Source organism: Aptenodytes patagonicus, chromosome 2 (assembly GCF_965638725.1).
Source record: "Aptenodytes patagonicus chromosome 2, bAptPat1.pri.cur, whole genome shotgun sequence".
Lineage (NCBI taxonomy): Eukaryota > Metazoa > Chordata > Aves > Sphenisciformes > Spheniscidae > Aptenodytes > Aptenodytes patagonicus.
In genome coordinates, this window is record NC_134950.1 from 78,024,111 (window position 1) to 78,050,253 (window position 26,143).

At 38.8% G+C, this 26,143-nt stretch overlaps 1 protein-coding gene across 14 annotated transcripts in view; it reads left to right on the top strand.

Moving 5' to 3' along the window:
• Nucleotides 1-26,143, top strand: part of COBL (cordon-bleu WH2 repeat protein) — a 162,396-nt gene that overhangs the window by 37,135 nt on the left and 99,118 nt on the right. For 7 of the 14 annotated variants that reach the window (XM_076330261.1, XM_076330270.1, XM_076330263.1 and 4 more), the window contains exons 3-8: nt 6,713-6,919; nt 14,798-15,008; nt 15,777-16,005; nt 18,082-18,126; nt 20,420-20,514; nt 23,932-24,015. In XM_076330261.1, the coding sequence (XP_076186376.1) occupies nt 6,713-6,919; nt 14,798-15,008; nt 15,777-16,005; nt 18,082-18,126; nt 20,420-20,514; nt 23,932-24,015 (871 nt within the window). Of the gene's footprint in view, nt 1-2,971; nt 3,008-6,712; nt 6,920-14,797; nt 15,009-15,776; nt 16,006-18,081; nt 18,127-20,419; nt 20,515-23,717; nt 23,852-23,931; nt 24,016-26,143 lie in introns of those variants that run through there. The other 7 variants (XM_076330268.1, XM_076330274.1, XM_076330275.1 and 4 more) reach the window with 5 other exon arrangements.

The window sequence follows — 26,143 nt, forward strand, 5'->3', positions numbered from 1 at the left end:
ATCAGGTTAGTGTGCTTATGGCTTCTTCTGGCCCTAAAACATGACTGTGTCATTAAACTGGTATGTGAACTGCTTTGTACTGGATCTTGAGGGAACGTCTCAGTGACTGGAAGGAGGATTAGGCTTTTATTGGAAGATAACGTACTCTTAATCGGAAGTGTGGGTGATGTATAAAAAAAGTGTATTTGAGGGTACCAGCCATAGGCTAACAAATCATTTGGCGTTCCTGCCGGAGGATGAGCTCTCGATAATTCAGTTACATAGTGTCAGTGCAGGAGTCTGAGTCCCGGCCAGATGGAAGGCGGTTTTCTCTTGTTTGGCAGCTGTGCAATGCTTCACAAGCAGCGGAGTGGCCGGGTCTCTGCTGTGTGTTGGGACGCATCTCAGCCTCTGGTGAAATGGGTCAGATCTGGGGAGAGGTCCCTGGTAGCAGATTTTATAACAATGAGTTTATTCACTTGTACATTTGAGACCGGGAAACTGCAGCACAATGCTTTTTAATGAATGATTGGTTAAGTTTGTGAAGGGGTTGAAATTAGAGATACAACGTTAGGAACTACTTCCATTAGACTGTATCATCTCACCTTGACTTTTGTTTATTTTTCTTCAGTTTCACCCTTGGGCAAGCATGGTCATGTACTTCCATCCCTGCTTCCTCTTCTACAAATGCTCTCATTCAGTTTGCTTCTGGTCTTTTTTTTTTTTTTTTTTTTTTTTTAATTTTGGCATTAAAACTTTATTCTTAAAATGTGTAAAGCTGTAGGGTTTCTCATCAGTAGAATCAAATGAAAGATCAAAAATATAATTAAATACCTTTCATTTCTTTGCCAAAAACAAATTATTTTTTCTTGTCTATTTTGGGTGACTTTATCACGCCCGCAAGGGAATAATTTTCATCATGTCTGTCAATGTGATCCTGCCTTAGAAATAGAATGATATGTTAAAAGTAATATCAAATTCAAATAAATGTTTGAAAAGAGAAAAGCATAAAATAATTATATACCATAATAGCCAGGGAATTCAGAGGAAAGACTGTTTGAAAAAAAAAAATTCTTAAAAATATGAAAATAAAGTAACATAGGCAACCCTAATGGTTCCCTGAGCCATATCAACATGGGTGTAATCCAGTTCATTAGATCAGAGTGTCTGCTGGAGATTTCAGCTGTTTAGCAAGTGTAATGTTTTTGTAATGTTGTAAAATAATACTAGAAATAAATTACTATAAGAGTAATATATTTTAGACCTGTAACTTACTACGTATGAGACATTTAAAGGCGTAAGTTACCTCTGTTGCACAGACTTGTAATGAATCAGTATATTTTGCTTGTAAAATATTTGACTAAGTAAACTTCAGAATGTTCTTTGATTTATTTTTTTTCTTATTCTCCGCCTCCTCCCTCCAAATAAAGAGCAAACCAAAAGCTCAGTTTAATTGTTTTTTTAAGTGTTACAGATGGCAAAGTGGAATGGAGCTCTAGTTTACGATGTAAAGCTGTCTGGATGAACTCCTGCCTCTTTAGTAGTTACGGACATTATCGTGCTCTCCTGCTTTCTGTTCTCCATCTCTGTGGGATTTGTTTAACTTCTGTTTTCCATTTTCAAAATTCTTGGGGTGACTTTATGTTGGTGCTAATCTGTTTGTATTTCCTTTACATTTTTGTTGTGTTATAATTTTTCTGAGCTGCTGCGTCTAAAAGCTGGAAGGATTTTACTTACAAAGAGGAAACTTGGCATGCCGTTAATTCTGTTGTAGTGAGTTTCTTTTTCCAGCCTGTAATCTGGGGTTGCTCTTTTTTTTGCTTTGCCATGAGCAATGAAGAGTGAAAGAGAAATGTTCTCTGAAGGATATCTGCTTTGCAGGCTAGATCACTAGGCAGGAGCAACTTCTACCATGTTGTCTGTGTCTTGATAGTTTGGAGTACGAGGTGTGCCTCACGGCTGGCTTTCTAGCTTTGCTGTGCAAGTTGCCAGAGAGAGAGAGGAAAGCACTTACCTGCTTTTTTTCTCAAACAGCAATGTGCATAGATTTCCCCTCAAAAGACTGTAGGAGTGCAATCACCTGAAAGTCGAGTTACTTCATTGTCTCCTGTTTTCCACCCAAGGGACACTGCGTTTGCATATTGGGCTCATCACTGAGCACTCTCATGTTGGATTATTCCTCCTAATTATGAGATGGGGTGCACATGAATATCACAGAGAAACCCTCTGCAACTGTTCCAGCCTTGTGCATTGACAAGATTGCAGATTGACTTGACTGGATTGGAGGTCCTGTTCTAGTTGCTCACTATATCAAAAATGAATGTTGCCCATAATTTTGCTATGTTGAGGGCTGGTTGTTTTTTTGTTTTGTTTCTTTTTGTTTTGTTTTGTTTGGTTGGGGTTTTTGTGTGTGTGTGTGTTGTGTTTTGGGTTTTTTTTTGTTTTTTTGGTTTTTTTTTAATGAATGGTTAGATAGAGAATTGGCATAGAAAGGATGAGATTATATAAACTGGTGTAGTATGCAGCTCTTGCGAAACTCCTGCTGATATCCATGGGGTGAAGTCTGCCCCGTACCTGTTAAATTGCCTTTGCCTTACAGGGCAGAGGGGGTTCCAGATGTGTTTGAGCATGGTGGACGTGTGTAGGATCACTTACATTTATTTATTTATTTATTTATTTATTGGTGTTAGATCTTATGTGAAGAAAGACAATATCTGCATAGCATTGCCATCTGGGTGGAAGTCCCAGGACCACTTCTGTTTGAAATAGAGATCATGTTTTTTCAGCATGGGATTGTAAAGTCCAGGTCGCATCCTATTGCTTGGTAGTTACATATTAATAAGGTGTAGGTCCAAAGGGCTTGTGTTAGCTTGTCTTGAAGTTCTTAATCTGGTGAAACTTTTCTTCATTTCTGTTGCATTTGTTCTACGTGCTGTACTACAGAAACGCTGGTCGTCTTGGTCAGTTTGCTTGTTGTTTTTCCTTTTCTGTTTTGGGAAGCCTGATGGTGTTACTGAGAACAGTGCTGGTAGGTTATTTATGTATTCTGCCTAATTATTTCATGGCTATATGCATTTGTCATCTTACAGTAAAGCGAGATGAACTATTTCAAGCCTCAGTAAAAGGCACTGCACATTTGTGTATTAGAATCAGCTGCTTGTTTTTACTCTGTCTCCTTATCAAGGGCTGGATCGAAGCATTCATGTAACACTGAGTGAATCATAGGTTTGAAGTGTTCCCGCTTGTAACTTCATCTGCAGACTAATAGCAGGTAGGGGAGCTTAACAAGTATCTCAGTACCGAGCACAGTGAAAGATGTTTGTGGAAAAAAAATTGCTGTTGAGCTAAATTTAGTTTTAATTTAGCTCATACTGAAGAATGGTATGCAACTTTTTTATAGTATGTTGTGTTTATAGCGTGGAAAGTACCTGTGCTTAAAACAGGCTTTTAAATCACACACTTTCTCTGTGCATTATTTTAGTGGGGGAACAAAAAGGCTTTTATTATGGAGTGCTTTTGTATCCATCGTAGCTCTGACAGAGAAAGCTGAATTCTTTTTCTGACTCGCATTCAATAGTATTAACAGGTTTCTCTGCACCTTCTGACTGCAGTTGCTGGAGCTCGTCAGAAAGCAGCTGCTCGTGCAGATCCAAGGTAGAGCTAGAGCTGTGGATTTCAGTCTGCAGTTCATGGTGCTGCTTTCTACTGCTGAGACGTTTCAGAAAGTTGGCTAGGAAATGCAAATCTGTGCCACGTATCTCTCTACAAATGTGAACTTTAAAGGGATCTGCTTCCCCTGAAGTAGTTTGAAATCTGTCATTTGGAAAATGTTGAAAACCAGGCATTTAAAGCAGTCACAGTGTTTCAAGAGAATGTGTGGTCGCTACTGTGGAGAGGTTCGTATGAGGTCACCTGAACTGTTGCTAGGTTAGAGAGACTGTAGTGGGAATGTTTTCCCTTTTCCTTTTTCTGATGTCTCTGAAGGAAACAGACCTGCACTGTCCTTTCTGCACAAAAGAAAAGGAGGATTGTAGTATTTTTAGATAGGCCCTGACCATGTAATGCCAAAAAGAATACACGTTGTTACATATTTTATGGAGGTGAAGTGAACATCGCTGGTCAATGTATAGCTGATGCTCTTTGATGGTATGATGCCTGATTCCTGACACATACCCCCGGCCCCAAGCAGTGTTGTACCAGGTCTGTAACTGCAGAATTAGCTGTAAAGAGTACTTAAAAAGTGGCCAAATAAAAATCACACTCCCATTTCAGAGCTATAAATTGGTATTAAGGTGTCTGACCTTGTTTGGCTGTTCCTTCAGAAAACCAGATGCAGCTTTATGTTATTGCTAGGGAACAAATACAAGTGCAGCATATGCCTAACTTACTTCCAGCTCCTTCATCAGCTTCAAAACTCAGTCGTTCTTCACTTCTCCCCTGGTTTCAAGTCTCTTCAGTTCCAGCTGTTTTCAGTTTCATGTTTATTTTATTACCATTGTTTTATTTCCTCTGTCTCTGCTCACTGTGAGATCTGGAATTTACAAGTCCAGGTAAATCATAATTAAAAAAAACTAGTTCTGCCAGGCTCAGGACACTTGCCTGCTTCTTTTCTTCCTACCCCCTTTGGTACTTCGCATAGAGATTGTCCCCCCACATTATAGGACAAGCTTTAAAAAAAAAAAAAAAAGAAAAGCTTGTTTTAAGAAACAAGTTGATGTGAATCTCTGTAGCTACTTATATTGATGCAGTTGATGTTATGGAGGGCAAGAATTACCTCATTTGTAAATTGATCTGCAGTCCTTAAATGTTGCACTGCATGATGGTAAAGCTACGTTGGCATGATCTGGATATATGCAAAACTCCCACGTCTCTCACCACCTGCTTACAAATAACAACTGTAGCCAAACGTAAAGGGATCTGAGCAGAAGATGAATTCCAACTTCTTTTTTTTTTCTTTTATAGACAAGTCAATAAATGAAGAGTTTCGTTCACGGACATATAGAAAGTCAAAGTAGTTTGACAAACAACAAAGCCTTGAACTTTTTATTGTCACCTCCATGGGGAGGAGCATAGGAGCTGCGAGTTAGTGACTGATGACTGTATGACTCATTGGATGTATATAGGATAAGAAGTGAATGTTCAGGCAAAATCTTCCATGGAAGAGAAATTGCTGTATGCTAGTAAATACGGCAGTAGCTCTCCCTGCATATTTGTAGGGAATGCTATTTGTTACCCACACAGGAAATGAAAGGAAGTATCCGCATCACCGCTAATTTTACAGCGTCCTGCTGAGGTCTCACTGAAATGTGCATTTTCAGGGCAGTGTAGTGATTTTTTGCAAGTTGAGACATGTCATAGAAATTGTTGGTCAAATGCAAATGCTGATTAAAAAGTGTAGAGGATTTGGATTGTTTCTGAACTCTCTTTCTTGTGATGTGATGTAGCTCTTACTTTTTTGTCTGCTAGGAGCTTACATTGGTAATCCAAACTGTATGTTTAGTCTTTTTATCTGTGAGAATACATGTTGTCTCTAACTAAAGAAGAGTTTGGTTTGGTATTAATCCTGTTAAATTCTTTTTTTTCCCTAAACATGGTTTTGCCCTTGGCTGATTCAACCACTAAGCTTTGCAGGCTCTTAAAGGTTAGAGTGCTTTTTCTGTACTCTTCTTTTCTGGATCTCTGTTTATGTTGTTCGCAGGGTGAAAATGATGTGCAGAATCATAATGTCTTATCTTCCTGCACCCTAAAACGAGGCAGATTAAAAAATGCAGGCAGTAAGCCTGAGTAATAATTTCTCAGTAAATATTTTACTGCTTTTTCCATCTGTTACACTAAAATCTGACTTAAACTAGGCATAAATCTAGTCAGAAGAGGTCATTGGGACATTAATAATCAGAATTAATCCTCTTAGACATGTGCTTGGTATGAGGCCAGCTATTCAGAAGTTTAATAACACACATGTTGCTTATCTGTCTGGCAGCTTGCCAATGAAGTAAACTTTCAGTTTGTGGTGGTTTTATATCTCTGTAAAGTACACTGCTTGTTTGGTTGGTGCAGCTTTTCTGTATGTTGCATATGGCACATAGCCTGCTACTGAAGAATGACTTCTCTTCAGGGTGCTTTCAAAGAGCTATAGTCTCTTAGCGTTGCATGGTAAGAAGTGGTATCATTCATGGTTGACCTTTTCAGGGTGCTTCCCTATGAAGTACAATGAGCCAAATTTAATACTACTTACTCAGAGCAGAGGAAGAGACAATATTTCAAGTAGAATAATACTGTGGAACCCAAATATAGCTGAATGAAACCTCACCCTGCCTCCGCTCCTGCCGTTCTGACTTGGAGGAAACATTCATTTACATAAATACAACTCTTTCTTGAGTCAGGTCTGGACTGGACCCAGTATTTCTGTTTCTCTCTCTTCATAGGAGCATGCTTCATACTCGAGAGAATAATGATTATTTCATATCCTAATTATGGAACTGATTCATCCCCTGGGGCACAGAAAGCAAACAGTAGGAGTGAGTGCATCATTAAAAAAATTAGCGTATTTTTAGAGAGGAGGTAAAAATAAAATGCAACTCCATTGAAAAGTTTCATGATAAAAATGGCTTGCGTTAGAGGAAATTTTTAAAACAATCTGAGATTATGGCTGGAAGAACATATTTTCTTATTAACGCGTTTATACTTTGCTCACGCGAAATTATTAATTTTCTTCTTGCCTTTATTTCTCAAGGAGAAGAATGAAAGCTCGCGCTCCTCCTCCACCAAATCAAGCTTCTGCAGCAAGTAGAATTCACAGTGAGCCCAGGTCAGCTGCAGAGACAGCTGTAATTTCTGATCAGAACCTTGTGAGCATGAAGGAGAACATGATAAACAGATCGGTGGACTTCACAGTCATTTTACCCAATGGGGTGGAGCAGAAGAGCACAGTACAAGGAAGGTAAGGTTTTGATTAGCTCCCACTTTCTGGAGCCCTCCATTCCCAGTAGGATACTTGCTGATACTAATGTCTCCCTTTCTGGGTTGATGGGGTTTCTCTGTCACGCTTCTCTCTGCATTTTAGGCAGCTGTTGTACCAGAGAGTCCCAAGAGCCATGTATAAAGTGCCCTCTCTGCTGGGGCAGGAAGGATTTAGCAGCTATTGTGTCACTGTTCTTTCCATGGATCACCCTCAGCACGTGTATGGGTCTGTCTCTTCCATGTAGTGCCACTGGGCTAGTTTTAGGTTGTATCAGATCTCATAATCAGGGGGGGTTTGTGGCAGTGGAAGTAGGTGCTGCTGGCAAACAGCAATCCTGACAATATGCCTGTCTGGAGTCATGCTGAGAAGCAAGCTCAGAAGATGAAAGATTCATCCCATTCAGAGATCCTGCCTTCACAAATACATTGCGATTGTGTAGACAGCAAAGCATCTGCTGGTATTTAGGAAGCTTTTTCTGTATAAAAGTGTATTGTTTTTTTCCATGGGAAGAGGGAGAGGGTCTCCTTGTCATTGGGAACAACCAAGGGCAAGTTGTATTGGAAAGGCAGTTTTGAGATCATTTTCTTCACCATGGGAGCTCTTCCTTCTCCTCATCCTCTCTGAGAACTGTTTTGAAAGGGGGAAACTTACTACTTTAAGAAAGAATTTGGAAGAGTTTTAAAAATATATTCAATACTATGATGAAACTGTAGCAAACAATGGTGTGGTCAGCAGTGGTCAAGAAACTGTAGAAAGTGATAATATCAGATTAGGAGGATATGTAGATGCCTGTTGATAAATCAGGGCCTGTGCTTATTTTACATTTGGGGTTTGCAGTAGTTAGTCTGCATTCCTGTAAAAGTACTTTTCTTGGTCTGATATATGTCTGTTTTGACTGTTTGTCTATTAGTGTATTTTGATGGCTGAGGAGGATGTGTACAGCAGTGCATAGCGTCTGGTACTTCATTCTTCCCCCTACTTTTCTTGTAGAAATTAGTGTTTGCTTAGCCACTCTCAGGAGACTAGTGCAACTTGTGTGGCTCAGCCCCAAAGCTAGAGTGATGTTAAAGATTTTAAAGGAAAGCAGTGCTTATCAGAGCTCTCAAATTATGCATTTAGCGATCGAGTTTTTATGGGGAGATTCGGACTTAATGAGAGAAAGAAGAGAACAGGCCTGGAAAGTAGAACAGGATATGAAACTCACTGGCTGTTAGGTCCCAAAGAAAGCTGGTATTTCATTGGCAAATGCAAGCCACCTGGGAGCTCACAAGAGGCTAATCTTCATGCAGGATTTTTTAGAGATACATAATTGCCATGTGGTTAGAAAAGATTTTCTTTTCTCTCTCTCTCTCAAAAAAAACCCCAACCAACCCAAAACAAGCACTCCAAGAGCACAACAAGGGTGGTGTTTTAATGTGAACTTTTGAAGAACATACAAGCTACAGGAGCAGGGAACAAATGGAAAATCCCTGTATGATAAACATTCTGTCTCTCGCACAGGTGTTTATTATCACTAACATTGCTATCACATACTGAGACTGAGTATTTTTATTATTGGAGTCTTTAGTTTCTGGACTGAAACCTGAAAGAAATGTCAAAAATTAAACCTTAGATGTTTCTGTGGGCTTATTTATATCGTCTTCGTTAAGCACTCTAAGCAACCAAAATGTTCTCTTCATTGTTCTGTGAAGGTGCCCACTTCTCTCCATTGGCTGTATGACAGGTCTAGGCCCCTGATTTAGGCGGCAATTAAATTCCTGCTTGTGCTAATCTGCTAATCTGAGTATCACCAGTGCCTAATGTAGGTAGTAGGTGTTCTCCCTCAGCACTGTCTTGAGCACTTGGAGTGGAGAGTTAGTGACAAATGTCAGGCACTGATAGGCAGCTGTGGGAAGTGGAAGGCTGTGGAAACTGAGGAGGGGAGTAAATCATCCTAACAAGTTATGAAATAAGAAAAGGTTACCCTATAATGAGCCCTGTATTACAGTGGCATCAGTCTGTGAACAGACCTCGTGTGTGCTGCTGTTCTTTCTAACCACTGGAAGATGACATTTTCTGTACATTAACACTGGTTACGTTTTTAGGGATGTGGCATAAAAAAAAAAATGTAAAGAGCATCTGAAATTTTTAGGGGATGGACTGTCTTAACTCTCCAGCTTTGGGTGAAAGCCCAGGCTTTTTCATCTTTTTGCATTGTTTTGACATTGCGAACTGGATGGCCACAAAGTACAATGATACTCAGAGGTAAACATTCAATGATGAAGATGCTGGATTAAAAAAAAAAAGTTTCGTTTCATTTGAAGGAAGTATGGGAGCCAGTGCAGGTATTAAATTCTTTTCCCTGTTCACTCTTTTTTATCTATGGTGATATCATGGAAGGACATTTCAGACAAATTCTGCTGTTGTTTATACTGCTATAAATCTTCAGTATTTTCATTGCCATCATTAAAACTGCATTCTGCAAAATCTGTTTTTGGGTACCCTGAGGAAATAGCTTTTCTGTTGCAGAAGAATTTGCAAAACCTTGCCCTGGGCATCATCATAATAAAAAATGATTCTGTAATTTCAGGAAAGCAGTTCACAGAGCAATGAAGTACGCTAGAGGATGTTTGAAAATATAACTATAGTTAATTAGTATCACTTAAGGTTATTATAAATGAATCAATGTAAAAGTCAAAATTATCTCTTTCAATTTGTTCATTGTATGTAAGCAAAGCAGCATGTTGTTAATTTTACTTTTTTGTTTATATAGGCAGTTCCTATAAATATCAGCAAGAGGGCAGAAAATTCTCATTAAATTTTCTTGAAAGATAGTTCAAGAAAAAAAGAAAGTGTGTGCTATTTAAAGATATTTTATTGGAATCTGGAATTTAGTGGAAAAGCTCACAAGGGTTACCAGAAACCTTTTCTGTTTGCGATGCTCACAGGTAATACTTTCAGTGGGTAACCTGTAAATAAAGGGATCATGCGTCTGTCTCCATTCACGCGTGACACTGAGGAGGACTTCCTGATTAACACAGATACAGACCTTTACTGTCAGCAGCTTGAGAAGTCAGTAGTATGTGAAAAATATTGGAGAAAAATGGGGATGTTTGAAGCTAAATGCTGTTTGGTTTGGAGTTGTCAGCACATGGATGATTGATATGCAGAAGAGTAGACTGGACAGTTATTGCTCCTGCTGTTATCTTACATGTTACACAAATTCTCTCATACATGTGATGCACAGAGAGCAGGATACTAGAACAAATAATAAACTAGCTGAAGCTGTAGTCCCATTCTGCAAATACTGGAGGACAGAGCTCAGTGCAGAGTATGCACTATATGGAGCATAAAGCTAATGTCATCACAGAAAGAATATTCTCACATAATTCTCAGTGAAAGACTCTTAAGTGACAGTAATTGTGGGCTTATAGAACGGTGTCTCAAGAAAGACTGAAGGTGTGAAGTCAGCCCAGGTTGGTAAAACATGAAAGAGGTGTTGTTAGAAGATGAACAGGGCACATACAGCAAAAGGGTTAAAAATGAGCTTAACTAAATACTAAATAGGGGTCAGGTCAAAACTACAGTAGTTCAACGTAGGCTTTAAAAATAAATCTTACCAGAATAATTTACAGAATAATTTATGTTGGAAGGGGCCACTGGAACTCACCTGCTCTAACTCCCTGCTCAGCGCAGGTCTCACAAGAGCAGGTTGCTCAGGGCTGTCTCCAGGCAAGTTTGAATACCTCCAGGGAAGAGATTTCCAAACCTCTCTGTACCCCTGTTCCAGGGCTTGACCATCCTCGCAGTGAAGAAATGTTTCCTTGTACCTAAATGGAGTTTCCTATGTTGGCACTTGTCTCTTGCCTCTTGTCCTCTTGCTGTTCACTGCTGAGAAGAGTCTGGCTCTGTAACCCTACCAGTTGGTACTTAAAGACAGCAACAAGATCTCCCTTCACCCTTCTCATCTTAAGGCTCAACAAACACAGTCCTCTGCCTTTTCTTGTGTGTCATCCTGATGTTCCTTCTGTGGACTTGCTCAATTAAGGAAAGTAAGAGCCAAATATACATGGGCAAAATAAGAAAAGAAAAAGAAATAGAAAGCATTTATTAATATCTGTTTATCATGCTTCCTATACTCCTTTTGATGCAGCAGAAAGTCGATGTCATTTGAGAGTACAACTTTATCCTACACGTTTATTTCCTAGATGTACATGGCTGTATTTTAAAATGGATTTCTCTGGGTGATCCAAGGAGATTAGGCCAAGCCACACCCAAAACAACTCAGTTGTTTTCTGCCTCTTACACTATAGACGTCTTTGCTGCATTTTATTGGTGAACAACAGGACACAAGTGGTCTGACACGCTCAAACTTGATCAGGACTTCAGCCTGATAAATGTTGCTGACAAAGTAGTTATTCTTTACTGTCCAGAATTGGTGTTAAATGTCAAACAGCTTAGTAATAGAATATCAGGACAGAGCTGAAGTACTCTCCTTTGCTAAGAATCGTTGTCTGGACCATCTTGTCCGAATCTTAAATTGGGTTCATCCTCCAGTTTTCATTCTGTGCTCTAGTATTTGCTTATCAGTCATTAATGTTTGGTGTCTGTGACATAGTGTTTGGTCTCTCCACCCAAAATTTCAGCAACATCTTACTAAAATAAGAAAGTAATGTATTTCTTAGCTGAGTAGTTGGAAAGGCAGGAGACATTTAACTTCTTCATTTCAGCTTTAGATTTAATCCTTTATGATCAGACCTGCCTGAATTTCAAAACAGAGTATGCTCTCTACCAGGTCTCAAAAGCAGGTTAAAATAAAGTGCAGATATGTCTGGAACGAGATGGAAGCAAAGGAAGGACTGACTCCTTGCATCTTCCAAGAGCCATATTCAGCCCAAGGTCAGAAAGAAAAGTTGGTCTAGATTAGTAGATGGCTCAGTACCATTCTCTTGCTGTGTTTAGTGGCACGCTCCTGTGTGTGGCATATACATGGAATTACTTGAAATAAAATTCCCATTTAAAAATCAAGCTGAACTTACAGTTTAGCAGGAAAATTTTTTAAGTTGGTGAAATTGAAATCTGATATAAGAATAACTTCATTGCAAGGACTTCCCACCTCTCTTACTTCTCTGGAAACACATGAATTTTGAATTTTGTTTGTAGAATTCCTCTCTTTTTCTTGTCTTTTTTTTTTAATCCTTTTGAAGTTTTGTGGAAATTATTTTCCCAAAGTTACATTTTAGGAAGAGTGTGCTATTCACTTTGAAGTGGTTTCAAAAGCTTCAGAGATATTGCTTTATTTGTACTCCTAAGTGGTACAGATGAAGCCTGGGGATGCTTTTCATGGAACAGTTGTTTATTCTGAGCAGCATGGCTCAGGATGGGATGTTACAGACTTCCTTAAGTGTTATATTTAACGCACACCTGCTCTGTAATCAACAATAAGATGAAACCTCAAATTTGGCAGGATTGTTAAATTGTTCATTGTCCGGACAAATTTGTTGAACTTGCGTGATTTTCTGCAACCTGTTTTCTCAGATGGCTGGTGTGGATTCTAATCTTGTTGCAATTGTGGTACTGTTGCTGCTGAACATATTTCATAATTTCGGTGGAAGGTGCGTGGAATCATAAACTGTTCTTTTGATGAATTATATTTTTAAAAAAATCCTTTTTCAAGTGCTGATGTGTTTTTTTTTTTTTAAATTGTTTTTCATGAAATAGTTTACATGAGGTAAGATAACTGTCGAAATTTGAATGAATTACCGCAGTGTTATGCACTACAGATACATATTAGCCTTCCACTTTAAATAGACATGTCTAGCACATAGAACACCATGTATTGCAGTTCTGCCAGGTTATTTGCTTTTCTCTGAAACAATAGTAATAAGGCTGAGGGGAAAAAACACAAATTTCACTTTAAAAGAAATATGTCTGTAAACAGACAAGCTGAGATCTGTATCAGGTGGACTGACACTTTTTTAAATGCTCACTACTGCACAGCATAATGAATATTCATGTAAATACCAGTGTAGGTGGGATTCTCCTATAGTTTGGACTTAGTAGGTGTAAATGTTTCTGTTGTTTTGTGGCGTGTTACATGTGAGTTAAACATGGTTGTGAAATACAGATGTTTGCAACTTGGGGACAGTGCCAGAGTAAGTCATCGTGAAATGACCTGATACAGTTTCGATTTAGATACTACACGTTTCTATTTAGATGCTCTCTGTGTTCGCAGTTACCACAGTGCTCTATTTTTCTTAAGCGTCCTATACATATTAATGACATTTGTTTTCCTTGTTTGATCTTCAGTCACCATCTTCTCACTGTGTTCTTCTTCTCTTTTCAATGCAATCACCTCTTTCAAATTTTCCACGCTTGCCACTTTTTCAGCTCACACTGTGTAACTCAGTTAAACTTGAAATAGGTTACTGTGAAGAAGGTCCTTTCTCATCTCTTGCATGGGAAGAGCTGTCACCTACATGTGTTTTAGTCTTTCGCCTGTTAATAAGGGATTGTTCTCGTTTCCATTCTTGTTGTCTTTGCCATTAGCTCTTCAGGGTTCTTCACCAACTTCTTGAGCAGTTGTTGGCCAACAACATATACATAGAAAGAAGATGGGCAGCCCTCCACAGAGTTGTTTCCCAGATGCCGACAGCTTGCAGTTGAAGGGCAGTTCTTGAACTACAGATGTAATGGTGGTAGCTAATAACCTGTGAAGGATTTTATTTTCTTTGAATTTGCTTGCATTTTGAATCTGTATACAGTTTTTCCAGTTTGCACATTAGAAGAGATGCCAGTTCCTTTGGCAAATATGCTGTCTATGCACTTATTTTCACTTCTGCTAGAAGAAAAATATCCCACGTATATGACAGGCTTCAGGTACGGCTGCTAATTTTTTTCAACCTGCATTGTTTTGTTGATGACAGATACTGGTTTATGAAAACAAAACTTTTCAGAAACATAACCAGTTTTAATAAACCTGTTTTCTCTGATCCTGGATGGAATTTTAGGGGGGAAGGTTGAAAAAAAAGAACCCTTCAGTACCTTGGTAGAAGAGAATTTCTGGGGTGTGGAGGAACATAGTTCATATCTGCTGTGTCAGGCAGTATCAAGCTCCAGTGAATGTTGAGTTACTGACACAAAATGGAGTACCTCCATGCAGAGGCACGGAATAAGAGAGGGGCAGTGACTGACTTTTTTAACCTCGTGGTTTAAGAATCACATCTGCAATAAGAGTTCTTGATAATGCAAATACTTGAAACCAGATGTTTTTATACAGGGTTAATATCCTTACCAAAATAAATATGGAAGGGAACTCTTATACTTGGAAATACTGTTGGTGTCAAATGGATTGGGGGAGATGGGGGGAAAACTCAGAGCTGTAAGCTGGGAAAAAATACCCTGTCTACCTTTTGTTCCAGATTTAAATGCTCCATTTTGAGTTGTGTTATGTGATGGTTCAAATCTAGGTAGAGTTTACTGTACCGTGAGCGCATCATTTATTTATATCTTGTCTTCATGTTAAAGAACGGGGTTTGAATTGGAGAATTTAATGTATGGATTTAGCAGATAAGATGCACTTTGTCTGCTCTTGGCTTATGTTTGTTAGTGCTATTATTGGCACTGTTGTCTGCCTCATAGCGAATAGTTAATTGCCAGCTCATAAACACACACTGAAGTGCGAATATATTTAATTCCTAACGTTTTATCTGATCTGTTTAGCATTTCAAAGCATTAGCACTGTTCCCTCCCAAAGATGGTTAACTGGTGACACATCCACAGCTTGTATTGTCTTTTTTTCTCCCACATTAAAACTAAGGTAAATTTTTTAGCAACTGTTTTTTCTCATGCTAACAGTGAATGTCTTCTTCCCTGCAGTAAAGCTGTGATGGATCTATTGGTTGATTTATGCAGCCAGTATCGCTTAAATCCATCCCAACACAGTCTTGAACTGAAGTCTTCGGGAACTCAACAACCTCTGAGTTACAAGCCAAACACTTTGGTAGGAGCACTGGATGTACAGACGGTACTTCTGAAAGAGAAGGTTCCTGAAGAGAAGACAAAGCGACCTCTGCCAAGGGTCCCTGAGGTTGGTACTCTGTAGGGCTAAAATGGTGCCATGAAACATCATTTCATTCCTATGATTTCAAGCAGTTCTTCCAATCTTTGCTTCTTCAAACCAGATGGGAGAGGCTTGAGATTGACTATAACCTGCTTTACTAGCTTAACTGATTTGCATGCAGACTGGCAGGTGCCAGTCTGGACTCCAGCATTTAGCCAAAATGTTATGTTGCATGTGGTTGGATAATGGAAATCTGTTCTTATAAAGACCCTTGACTGAAGACCGGGGTGATTGAAATTTGCAGTAGTGGCTGAAATGAGGGTTGTGGGGTTGTGTGGAGGTAGGGAGGGTTTTGGTGGTATTTTGTTTGCCATCTTTATTGAAGATATGGGAGAAGACTGATTGTTAATAAATGTATTTCACAGTATTGTGAAGATTCAGAAGTAGCCATTTTCCAAATATGTTTGCTGAAATTTTTATTATTCTGAAACAGTATAGCTAATTATAGTGTCATGCCTTTCAGAGTGGTACTTGTAAATATTCACAAATTACGGCTGCCTCTGATTCCTTTTCCTTATTCGCCTGTTCTTATGAATGTCTCCTTAGTGACAGGGGATTTCTGAGATTTTTTTTTTTAAATATTTTTTTTAATAATATTTTTTGCAGTAGTATGCATGTGGGGTAAGTTTGCCTAGGAGTTGTCAAGACAATATGGAAGTCCCCAATGCCTTTCTCATTGTAAGAGTGCCTAGCCATCACAGAGGGAGGGCTGAGAGTTTGGGTTTGTTTCTGCAGAAATCTGTGAGGCTGGTAGTGAACTACCTGAAGACGCAGAAAGCTGTGGTTCGAGTTAGTCCGGAGGTGCCTCTCCACAACATCATCCCAGCTATTTGTGAGAAGTGTGAAGTCAGTCAAGAGCACATTGTTCTTCTGCGAGATGGCATCACTGGGGAGGAGCTGGAGCTTACCAAGTCCTTGGAGGAGCTGGGAATAAAGGAGCTGTATGCCTGGGACAGGAAAAGAGGTGAGTTGAGACTGAAAGCGGTCACTGCAGGGTTAGATGATGTGCCAACAAAATTATGGGCAACTTAAAAGCGTTTGTGCTCTCGTTCCTTTGGGGCCTGGCTGAAACAGCAGAGTGACATCTCAGTCCGGGGAGCTGCGCGGGTTTGTTCAGTGAGCCGTGCCCAGAGCAGCAGCCAGGACAGCAACATGCCCAGCTGTCCCTGGCTGCGCTCAGGCCCCGCGCCAGGCTGGGCTGGCCCCTGGCAGAGTGCAGGTTGGCCTGGGGCAGGGCAAAAGGAGGAGCTTTGCTACCTCCTGGAGCTGCTGTCGGTACAGGTGTGCGTAACACAGGGGCCTCGTCCAGGCAGAGCCTGTCACCTACCTGTGCTGTGGGTTGGAGAGAAGGAAAGAAGAGACATGCCATAGTCATGGCAGCTGCAAAAGCTGAGAGGCAGAGGCAACAGACCAGGGCTTATGAGAGACAGACTGTGGATAGGTTCAGAGACAATTCCTCCAACGAGCGAAGTTATTGACGGTTTAGTGAAGAGGAGCTAAGAGGTACTTGTATTTAAAAATTTGTTCTCTTGTTTATGCACCCTCACTTTCTGTTCTCGTAGATGATATTGTAGTGACAGCTTCTTGGGCTTGAGTTTTACCAGCCTGATTGTGTATTCAGATAGCATAATTACGCGACGTGCTTTAAAATATACCTGCTTTAAAAATACACATTGACAAGCGCTACTTCCTTTGAGGTCAGAAAGTGATATTCATTAAAATTGTCTCCTGCAGTTTGTCTCAATTGGTATCACTTCCAGCACAGTAAATGTCCTTATTTATTGTTTAGATAACGTCAGTCTTGTAGGTGCTGAGCAGCAGGCTTATTTTTTATTTATAGAGTTATTTATTTATGTTGACATTCTGTCTCTTCTTTCAAACTCCTTTGGTAAGTGACAGTTCTACCTCTGTGTGAGTCAAATTTCTGTGAGTTTAGACTTTTAAGTAAACTAAATGTCTCCTTTTCCTTTCAATTGTCAGGATCCTCAAAAAAGTGGCTGACAACATGTCATAAATCAATTGCATGTTTGTTTGATTTTAAGATATGTTTACTGTAATTAAGCTAACTGTTTTGGAGCAACGTATTGAACATGCAGAGTATTCAACAGGATTCATTCAGCGTACTTCAGGGACAATTTACAGAGTAATTAGCCTAAGCCTTCCTTAAACTTTTCCTTTAAAATGAAAGTGATGGTGTATATACTGGTGCAAATATTGGTCCTTAAATCCAGTTGTAGCCTGTACAGTCAAAACCAAGACTACTTCAGGGCTGGGATTATAGCAGCAAATGATATAACACTTTGTAGTGTGCTGCTGTCTGCATCAGAATTTTTTTTATATTTTATTCTTTTTTAACCTTTCAGTATACCTTTCATTATGATAAAATCCCCCTGATCCTGTGTGTACTTCAGCTTTTTCTGCCTTCCTCTTACTCTGCTCCATGGTGTCTGATGAGAAAACTGGTAAATACACATAAAATTTACAGAAGGTTTCCTTTGTTCCAGCAAATTCCTTCTTCCTGTGTTCTCATCTGTACTCTCCAACAGGAATAATCCCACTGGTTTCAGTAGCAGTTGGTCTATGAATTATGCATTGAGTAGATGTCCAGTCTGTTTAATTACCAGAACGCACAGAGTTTTAAAACACATTCCCGCTAACAAGTAAGGCATCAGAGGTGCTGAAAGCATAGGCTGTGCTTGTAAGAGCAGGTTCTAGAAAAACTTTGTGCTTGTCATTCTTTCCTTCCCTGAAACAGAAATACCAAGTGCTGAAGGATTATTAAAAGACGAGCTCTGCTGCCACCTGCTTACATAATTCGATTTAGCAGTTGAAGCAGCTTCACGAGTGAATCGGGAATGAATACAAACGCAGCGAAACTGCCTCTAGTAACAGCTCTGCGTGTCTGTTGTTGGTCAAAATTTTTTTCTGTAATGGTTAGGAAAACAAATGCTAGGAGTAATTAATGAATATTGTGGCTTACGAGGCAATATTAGAACTTTAATATGTCTTCTCTTGTCCTTTCATTGCCTGCCTTTTCCAGTTCCTCCATCAAAAACTCAGTCTGAACCTTCTCTGAACTATAGAGGTACTGTACAACGCTGCTGAGGGAAAACCGTCTTTCCCTTCACACACTGTTTAATGTGGGTTTGGTAGATGGATCTTTAAGAATGTCATGTAAAAATGCTGTAGAGAAACTAGCTATTTTCTATCTGTGTTGTCTTTTGCAAAGTGTTGTTTACATGTCTGTGCTTTTGGTCAGAACAAACACACTTCTGTGCATACTGCTTCTTCAGTAATTGCCATTAAAATGCCAGCAATTAACAAATCCTGTCATTTAACTGTTGTGTGGTATGGTATGTTTCTATACAGATTCCAAGCCTTTTCAGGTTACCTAAAGCATGATTAGTTGAATTTCAGAAATGCTAACATTTGAGAGGTCTCTTGGGTTCAAAATTTATTTAGTAACAAAGAATATTTTGAGATCTAGGCGGTCTTCCACTAATTTCAATTTACATGCAGCGAAGCATTTTAGTATCAAACCTATGTATACACGTTGGATAACTCTGAATAGATGCTGACTTGTTATTGCTACGGTAGGTGTGGTTTGGTTAGATTACATTGGTGCTTCTGCTTCTAGTTAAGCAGAAAATGTGTATATTTAGTATATTCTTTTCCCCATTGAGTCTGTTGTAATACATTGCTTAAATTAATTATCCTCAAGAAAGGTGTGGTTGACTTGTAACTGGCTTTGCTTCTTTGCATTACTAGTAAAGACAACATAACCAGAATAAAACTGTGGCTAACTTCTTTAAATTTTCAGGAAGGAAGGAAGTCCACCTCCCATAGGTGACAGCTATCAAGCGAGTCTTAGCTCATGGCCTACTGCCTCTTGGCTTCGCTAATGCCAGTACTTTTCCCCCTAATCCTCTGTCATTACTTGCTGTGGCTTCCTCTTATACAGAGCATGATACTAGAGAGAATATCTACTGTATTTATTTAAGAAAAATTGATACAGATTTATAAAGAAGCCTTGTTGTTTTGAGATGATACGCTGTGTTTAAAGTCCCAATTTATTGGGATTATACAATGTTTAATGGTAATGTTGATATCAGCAGTTACTGACATAGGTCATAGTTTAAGACTATGTAAGGGATTCATAATCCACATCTAGTTGCAGCCCAGCCCCAAGCAGAAAAACAGCAGTTTCTGGCAAATGAGCATAGGCAGCGCTTAGTATTTGAGAAAGATAGTAATTTATTACTGTATTTTTTTGCAGTGGAGTTGCAGCCTTTCTTAAGGATAGTTTCTCCCTATTTTCCTCTGGGTTAATCATCTTTACTCTTCTACTGTGCTTTGACCTACCATATGTATTTAACACCTTCTAACACCTGACATTGTTGATATGCCAAGTGCTCTGTGTGAAATGCAAATCAGTTTACAGGAGTTCTGGGATGAGGGTTTTTTTTGTGAAGTAAACCTTATTTTGTGTCAACAAACAAGTCATTTTGCATTTGCTTCTTAATTGTTATTAAACAAATAAAGCAAATCTTTATAAGAGAAAGCAGTTTTTCTCTGTACATTAGACTTTCTGTGTGCTAGTGGGATACTCTGATGTGCTTGGAACCAGGGAGATGCCTTTATAGCATTATGCAGTGTCCATTAAAAAAAGTGGGAGAGCTTTACAGTCTGTATATTGAATGTTAAACCAATGGTTGTTCCCTGTAACGCATGACCTTATCATGTTGCTCATCCAGCTCGGCTGGTGTTGGGGAAATTGAAGGGAGACTAAAATGGTCTGAGAATTCATACAGTTCCTTAGCTGGTTCAAGGAGGACATGCATGTTTGAGCTGTTACAGGCTGAAATGCATGTAAACTTGCCTCTCTTCCCACCTGAAGTAAAAGCACCAAGACGAGAACAGATGACCACGATCAACTGGTTTAAGTTCTAAGGAGAGCCCTTTTTCCAGGGGAAAGGTCTCTTTCCTCTTCATGGAGCTTTATCCAAATCCATATTGAGAGTCTTTCCGTTAACTTCACAGTGTTAAGTCAAGCCTGTGGATTGTTAAAGATACTCACTCTAAAGACTAAGCAACTTGCTCCTGTTTTGCCTTTTAATAAGGATTACTAAGTTGTGATTGAAAACTTACTGAAGTTTATTAAATTATTCCATTTACTTCCATTAGATTTTGGAACAAACTCAGAACAAATAGAAGTTTGATGAAAAAGAAAGTGCGGGATCTGGCAGTTACTTAGATAAATCAGTTCATAACATCTCCAGCTCAAAAAAATACAGCATTAATCCAGGATGTTTTAAAATACTGATCTTCTGAATCTTTATTTCAGAAATGTAAAAAATATTACATTATAATTGTTTCAGAACCAAGTCGAAAGGCTTCAGTAAGCAATGATGCAATAGAAAAAGAAAAGACAAGACTTCTGGGATTGTTTAAAGCTGATAGAAGAAGCAGCAAGGTAAGTGTTCAGCAGTGTACTACTTCATTAAAGAGAATTGTTTTCTTTCCAGGTGTATTTTGTCTGTGGGTGATGGTGTTTGTTTGGGGTTTTGTGTTTTTTCTTTCCTTTTTTTTTTTTTTCCTTCCAAGGAGTAATCTGTTAGCAGATGCATAAACTATGTTTAATCAGTGCAGCCTGATGGAGATACCAGCTGCTTATTGAAGGAGTCAGACACATTGACCATTTAATTTTTTTTTTTTTAAATGCTCTGTGTTCAGTAGGTGTTAACAAAGAGCAGTAGCTTCAAGCAACTTATGACCACTTATTAGTAGTGCTCAGATTACAAAATGCATTTATGAAAGAACTGACGTAATATAGAATACATTAAGATATCAGGTAGAAGCGTCTTATTAACTCTTCTGTGCATGGGTGATAATCTGTTTTAAAGCATTTATATCTTTAGGAAGCTCTGCGCAATCATGCTATTGCCATCTCCAAGTCTGTAAAACCAATGAATCAGGTGTAGAAGAAATAACTTGCAGTACTAAAAGGAGTAATAAACTGAAGGATCAGCATCTGCTGGGGTGCATGTTAGGCATTTTTAACTTTTTTTTTAATCTTGAGTTGGAAAAACTAAAAAAGAAATTTCATGTAAAATAATTTTCTTCTGTTGAGATGCCTTTATGAAAAATTTGTCATTCATCACAGAAATTAAATACAGAAAAACTTTCTAACTCAAGAACATATTAAAAATACTGGGCTTTTAACTCCATACTTTTTGCATCCTTCGCTAGAAATATCAGTGTCAACTGATTTTGATTATCAAGTATTTAATACTCTGGGGTGTCAGAGTAAAAAGAGAATTTTCTTTTGCCTGGTTTAAAAAGCCCTCCAAGGCTTTTGCAGTGAAATCATAAAATGCGTGTCTGATTAACTGGTACTAAGAAACTTATGCTTGTTAACGGACTGGTGTTTCACTTACCCTTCCAGTCTTCTCAGTCATGTTTTTAAAACTGAAAGCTTTCCAAAATCTTTATTAGTTCTCTGCCCTTTTGATTATGATCAAATTTGGAGTGCTTTTGCTGGGCAATAGCTTCCTTTATGGACACTGGGAATTACTGTGTTGAAAAATCTCATCTGTCATGGATGCTGAGCTATTCTTAACATCTTACGAAGGACTCATGGAAACTGTATTTTATGAGATAGGAAGTCAGTCACTTTCAGAGTGTTTATCCTCCGTAAGAAAACATTTCCCATTTAGAAGGGAACAAAAGCATAACTGGAGCAATAATGCTGTATCTGCCTGGAAGGATCAAATAAACAAGGGAGCTCAGCTTGAGCCTCTATAGAGCATGCTGCGGGGCTGCAGTTCCTCTGGAAGAACCAAATGTATTACAGCGTGCAGTTTCTGCATCATCGTTTCTCCTCCAATTCTATTTTCCTGAACTTCGGTATGAATGTGTGCTCTTGGAGTTCTAACTCCTGAAACAGCTCAGATTTAACTTGTAAAATATTTACGCTTGCAACCTTAGAAGAAGTTGCTATGAAGCATCCCAGTTCTGTGGTTACTGCAGTGGGTTTCTCACAGCCGAGTTTGGGATAAGTGTCCCAAGATTGCAAACTCCTCTCCTTTTTTCTTGTCATTTCCTCATGCTTGTTAATCAGAGACGTAGGAGGTGATACTCTGAGGGTTTTTAAAATACAAATTGTAATAGATACTAAGGATATTGAGGATCAATTAACAAGTTACAAGTAGTATTTGACCTGGGAAAAAGTAGGAACTGTACAAACAAGTATGAGAAACAGCTTCTAAATCTGAGGTAAAGGTGTAACTCTTTCTTGCTGCTAGTTCTGACAAGTTAATTGACTTTTCTTGGTCATTTCTTTATTGGACTCTTACTTTCAAATGACAAATACTCTGTAGGAAAAGAAACTAAAACAACTACTTTGTTTAGTCCAGCAAGGAAGTCCTTGTTGCCTTTTCAATAGAAATCTCTAGGAGTTTGAACCCAAATAAATGGAAGAATTACTGAGAACTGAAGAATAGCACAGGACACAGGAGCAAGCAGGTGTTAACTGGCCATAATACATCTGGCTTGGTGTTGTGGAAGATTTCTAGCCAAAACAGCAGTGAAACTGCTGAACAGACTTTAGTTAGCAGAATGAGGGCAAAGTAATTAAGTTCTTTTAAGAAAGGATTTGGTAGGTTTATGAAGGGATTATGTGATGGGATGCCCTGTGATTTCAGGGCACTGGAATCAAAGGCTCAGAGTTCCTCAACTCTGCTCTTTAGAGTTATTCTTACATTTTTACTCCTCCATAAGACTTAAGTTGGTTCTGCTTATTTGTTTTATTTTTTCTTTGCTTGCTTTATGATTTGCAGTGATTCTGTGTGTGTATGTATGTGGTCATGCATAGCCTGTATTTAGAACTAGTTGATAGCAAGAATTGTCCAAAATCTTGCATGGTAGTAGTGCTGCAGAGTTGCAGGCATTTACAAGGGGAAGGCAATTTCTTTTGCAAGGGAAGAGTATTAGCCTGTGTTGCAAACTGTCCTGGATCAGGTGTCACTGCACACTACAGGCCTACGCTCAGATTTCCATGCCCACGCACATGCTTTCTTTCTCAGCTAGCTCACTGAAAGCAACAGTCGTGGTATGACAATACGCTGCATCTAACTTTTTGAAAAAAACTTTCTGCTGTATTAAAAACACCATGACACAGAATGAAAGCAGAGTCCTATTCTCATCGTTAATACAAATTTGTTGAAAGTATTTCTTTGGTTAACTTTGTACTGGCAGGCTTAATGCCAGATCAGGTATCATCTAGTTCTCTCCATTCTAATTTTATGCTGGATCAGTTACCCTCTGTTCTCCTGCAGCAGGCATAAAAAACATAAAGGTGGTATGAACTCCATATCTTTTTGATGTGAAATGTAGTCATGCGCCTGAGGCTAAATCCAGATCAAATTGGCACTGCTAAGCAATCCAGTAGAGCAGAGGTCCCGTGCAGACAATCATGGGATCTAGGCTTAAATAGGGTATATATGCTGGCGCACAGGAACAGTCCAGTCATTGGCAAGTGGCAGGGAAGAAGTCCTCTGCTTGTTCCCCTGTGTCTGTGGGTATAGCAGAGACTTTCAGTCTGATCCCTGGTGCTACAGGAGTTGCTTACTGCCTGTTTTCTTCCTTGCCCAAGAATTGTTCTGTTTCTTTATATTCTTGTTCTTAACTCTTTCTGCTAGTGGATTTCTTAGGGCCTTGCCTACATCAGAGAAATTTTGCAGACTACTTCAGAGTTTCTCAGCAATCAGGTCCAGCACTACTGAGACAGTTTGTCTTGGTTCTGTGATGAGGTTTGATGCTTTGCTCTGGCATGTTTTTGCTGTTTTGTTTCCTTTGCTGCTGCTGTGTAGGATACTTGTTTGTGTTGCAGACAGAAGAACACTTGAGGATGAACAGAGATTGTGGTGAGGAGGATGTTTTTAGTTCTGCATCTACAAGTGAAGGAAGCTTGGATGTAAGTACTAACATGGCTTGTAGATGCTATTGCATTCCTATTAGATCCTGCAGTTTGAATACCCAGAAACCACTGCTATTCCTGATGCTTAGCCAAGTAGAAGTAGAAATAGCTTACGTGTTAGCAGGCTTAGTTATGTGAGTGCACAGTTTGCGTATCCTGATGAAGTTAAAATGCAATGCACTGTCTTCAGATAAAACTTGCTAGCTTCACTATAAATAAAGTTTCTTTCAAAGTTAAATTCTAAGCAGTTGTGAGCAAAAAGTGTTTTAACCAAGGACATAGGTGTTGTGACTGTAAGACGGTGACAGTACTGCATGATGCAAGAGTATGTTTGCCTTATCAGTGACATTTAGAGGGTGCTTTTTCTTATAAAACCACACCTCATTTTTATCCCTTTACATGTCTTCTGCAGCATGGCAGCTTTCCATTTGTTTCTTAAGTAGCTTGGGGGTGGAGACTACTTTTGTTTTAAACACTGGAAATAACAGAAAGGATTTTTGTTAAGTACTTCAGTAGGTTTTAGGGTACTAAAATCCTGTGAACCACATTTAGAAAGGTTTTTAAGTGCCTGACAGACTACTAATTATGAGGATTTAGGTATCCAATTAGGAAGCGTGAATCCTAAATATTTTTGTAAGGCTGTTCTGGTGGATTAATAATCATAATAAATGGCGTGTCTTTTTGGTGAGTTTTAATTACTTGGCTTTTCGTTACCGTATTTTAAAAACCTGGAGATGACTCTGTTAATGATATGATAGAAGCCTGAAATGTGAGGTTCAGCTTTGAATTCCCCTTTCACAGACAGGTATTTGGAAAAGGAGTGCTGATCCGCAAAATGTACAGCTCACTAACCACAGAGAAGGGTGACAGAAAATTGTGGAAAAAATGGAGGAGTGAGAGAGCAAATCCCAGATAAGAAGGATAATATGAAAGAAGTCAAAAGGGAGAAATAGATGGAGAAGTGATTGGCTGTGAGGTTAAAAAACATCTGACTCTGCAAATCTGTGAAGACTTCATAATGAAAGAGTTTTGAAATAGCAAGGCTGCTTATGACACTAAAAATTTGGGTAACGCTATAAAGATGAATATTTTAGTGAGAGAGCTCTGTTAATATAAAGTCCTAGTAGAGGATGTTGTGGGTAATTGAAATATACTAGGTAAAAGTATAGAAAAACCATCACAAGCTCTGCCAAAATAAAATCATCTTGTGGTTTGTATTCACTGCCATTATACATTAATCTCAGTATCTTGATATCTGAGTACTAGAAGAGGAGGACAACGAAGGGGGGGATTCCAAGTGAGGATATGAAGTTAGTTCAGATACTCTGAACTGTCTTTTATACTAGTGTGTGGTGCTTTCCTCAGAAGAGAGACATCTCTTAATTTATTTTTGTAGGGAATCTTACAGGGCTAATCATAAATGAAGATTTTTTTTTTTTTTTTCCTTTGACACTGATGAAAAAGTTTTCAAAACTGTCTTGGACATGTAATTTTGTCTTCTAAAGGCACAGGTGATAGGGAGCAAAGGGATCTTGAAGAGGTAAAAAATATTTTCTTTTTTTTCAGTTACATGAACATGTGAGGGATTTCCCCCCCCCCCCTTTCCTTTTAAGAGCAATTAATCTTCAAGAATGATGTAGCCATTGTTCAGTGTTTACATCTCACTTCTGGCTTTACACCTGTATTTGTATGAGCACCAATCCTGCTAAGACATAAGTACATACTTAAATGAATGTATTGACATAGTTCCATTTAATTTGGTACTATTGTGTTAAAGCTTGCAGAGTATGTATAAAATAAGTCTAACAGATCCACTCTGCTGCACAGAAGGTCCATCCTTTGAACACGCTAGATGGGCTTCCAAGAAAAAGGTCAACAATTGTGATGTCTTAGGTGAAAAATTGTAAAATACTGTGAACTTGGCATAGATAGTTGGCATAGATAACTTGTATTAACTTAAGATAAAATCCAAGTGGAAACGCCAATGAAAGCACTTTATAATTTTTAAATTCAGCGTAGCAGTTCCTTATGGGCTAGACTTTGAGATCCTTGATCATTCTGAGTAATTCTTTATTCCACTTGCTCAAAAGATAGCCTCACTTACTTACTTCAGTGGAACTGAGTA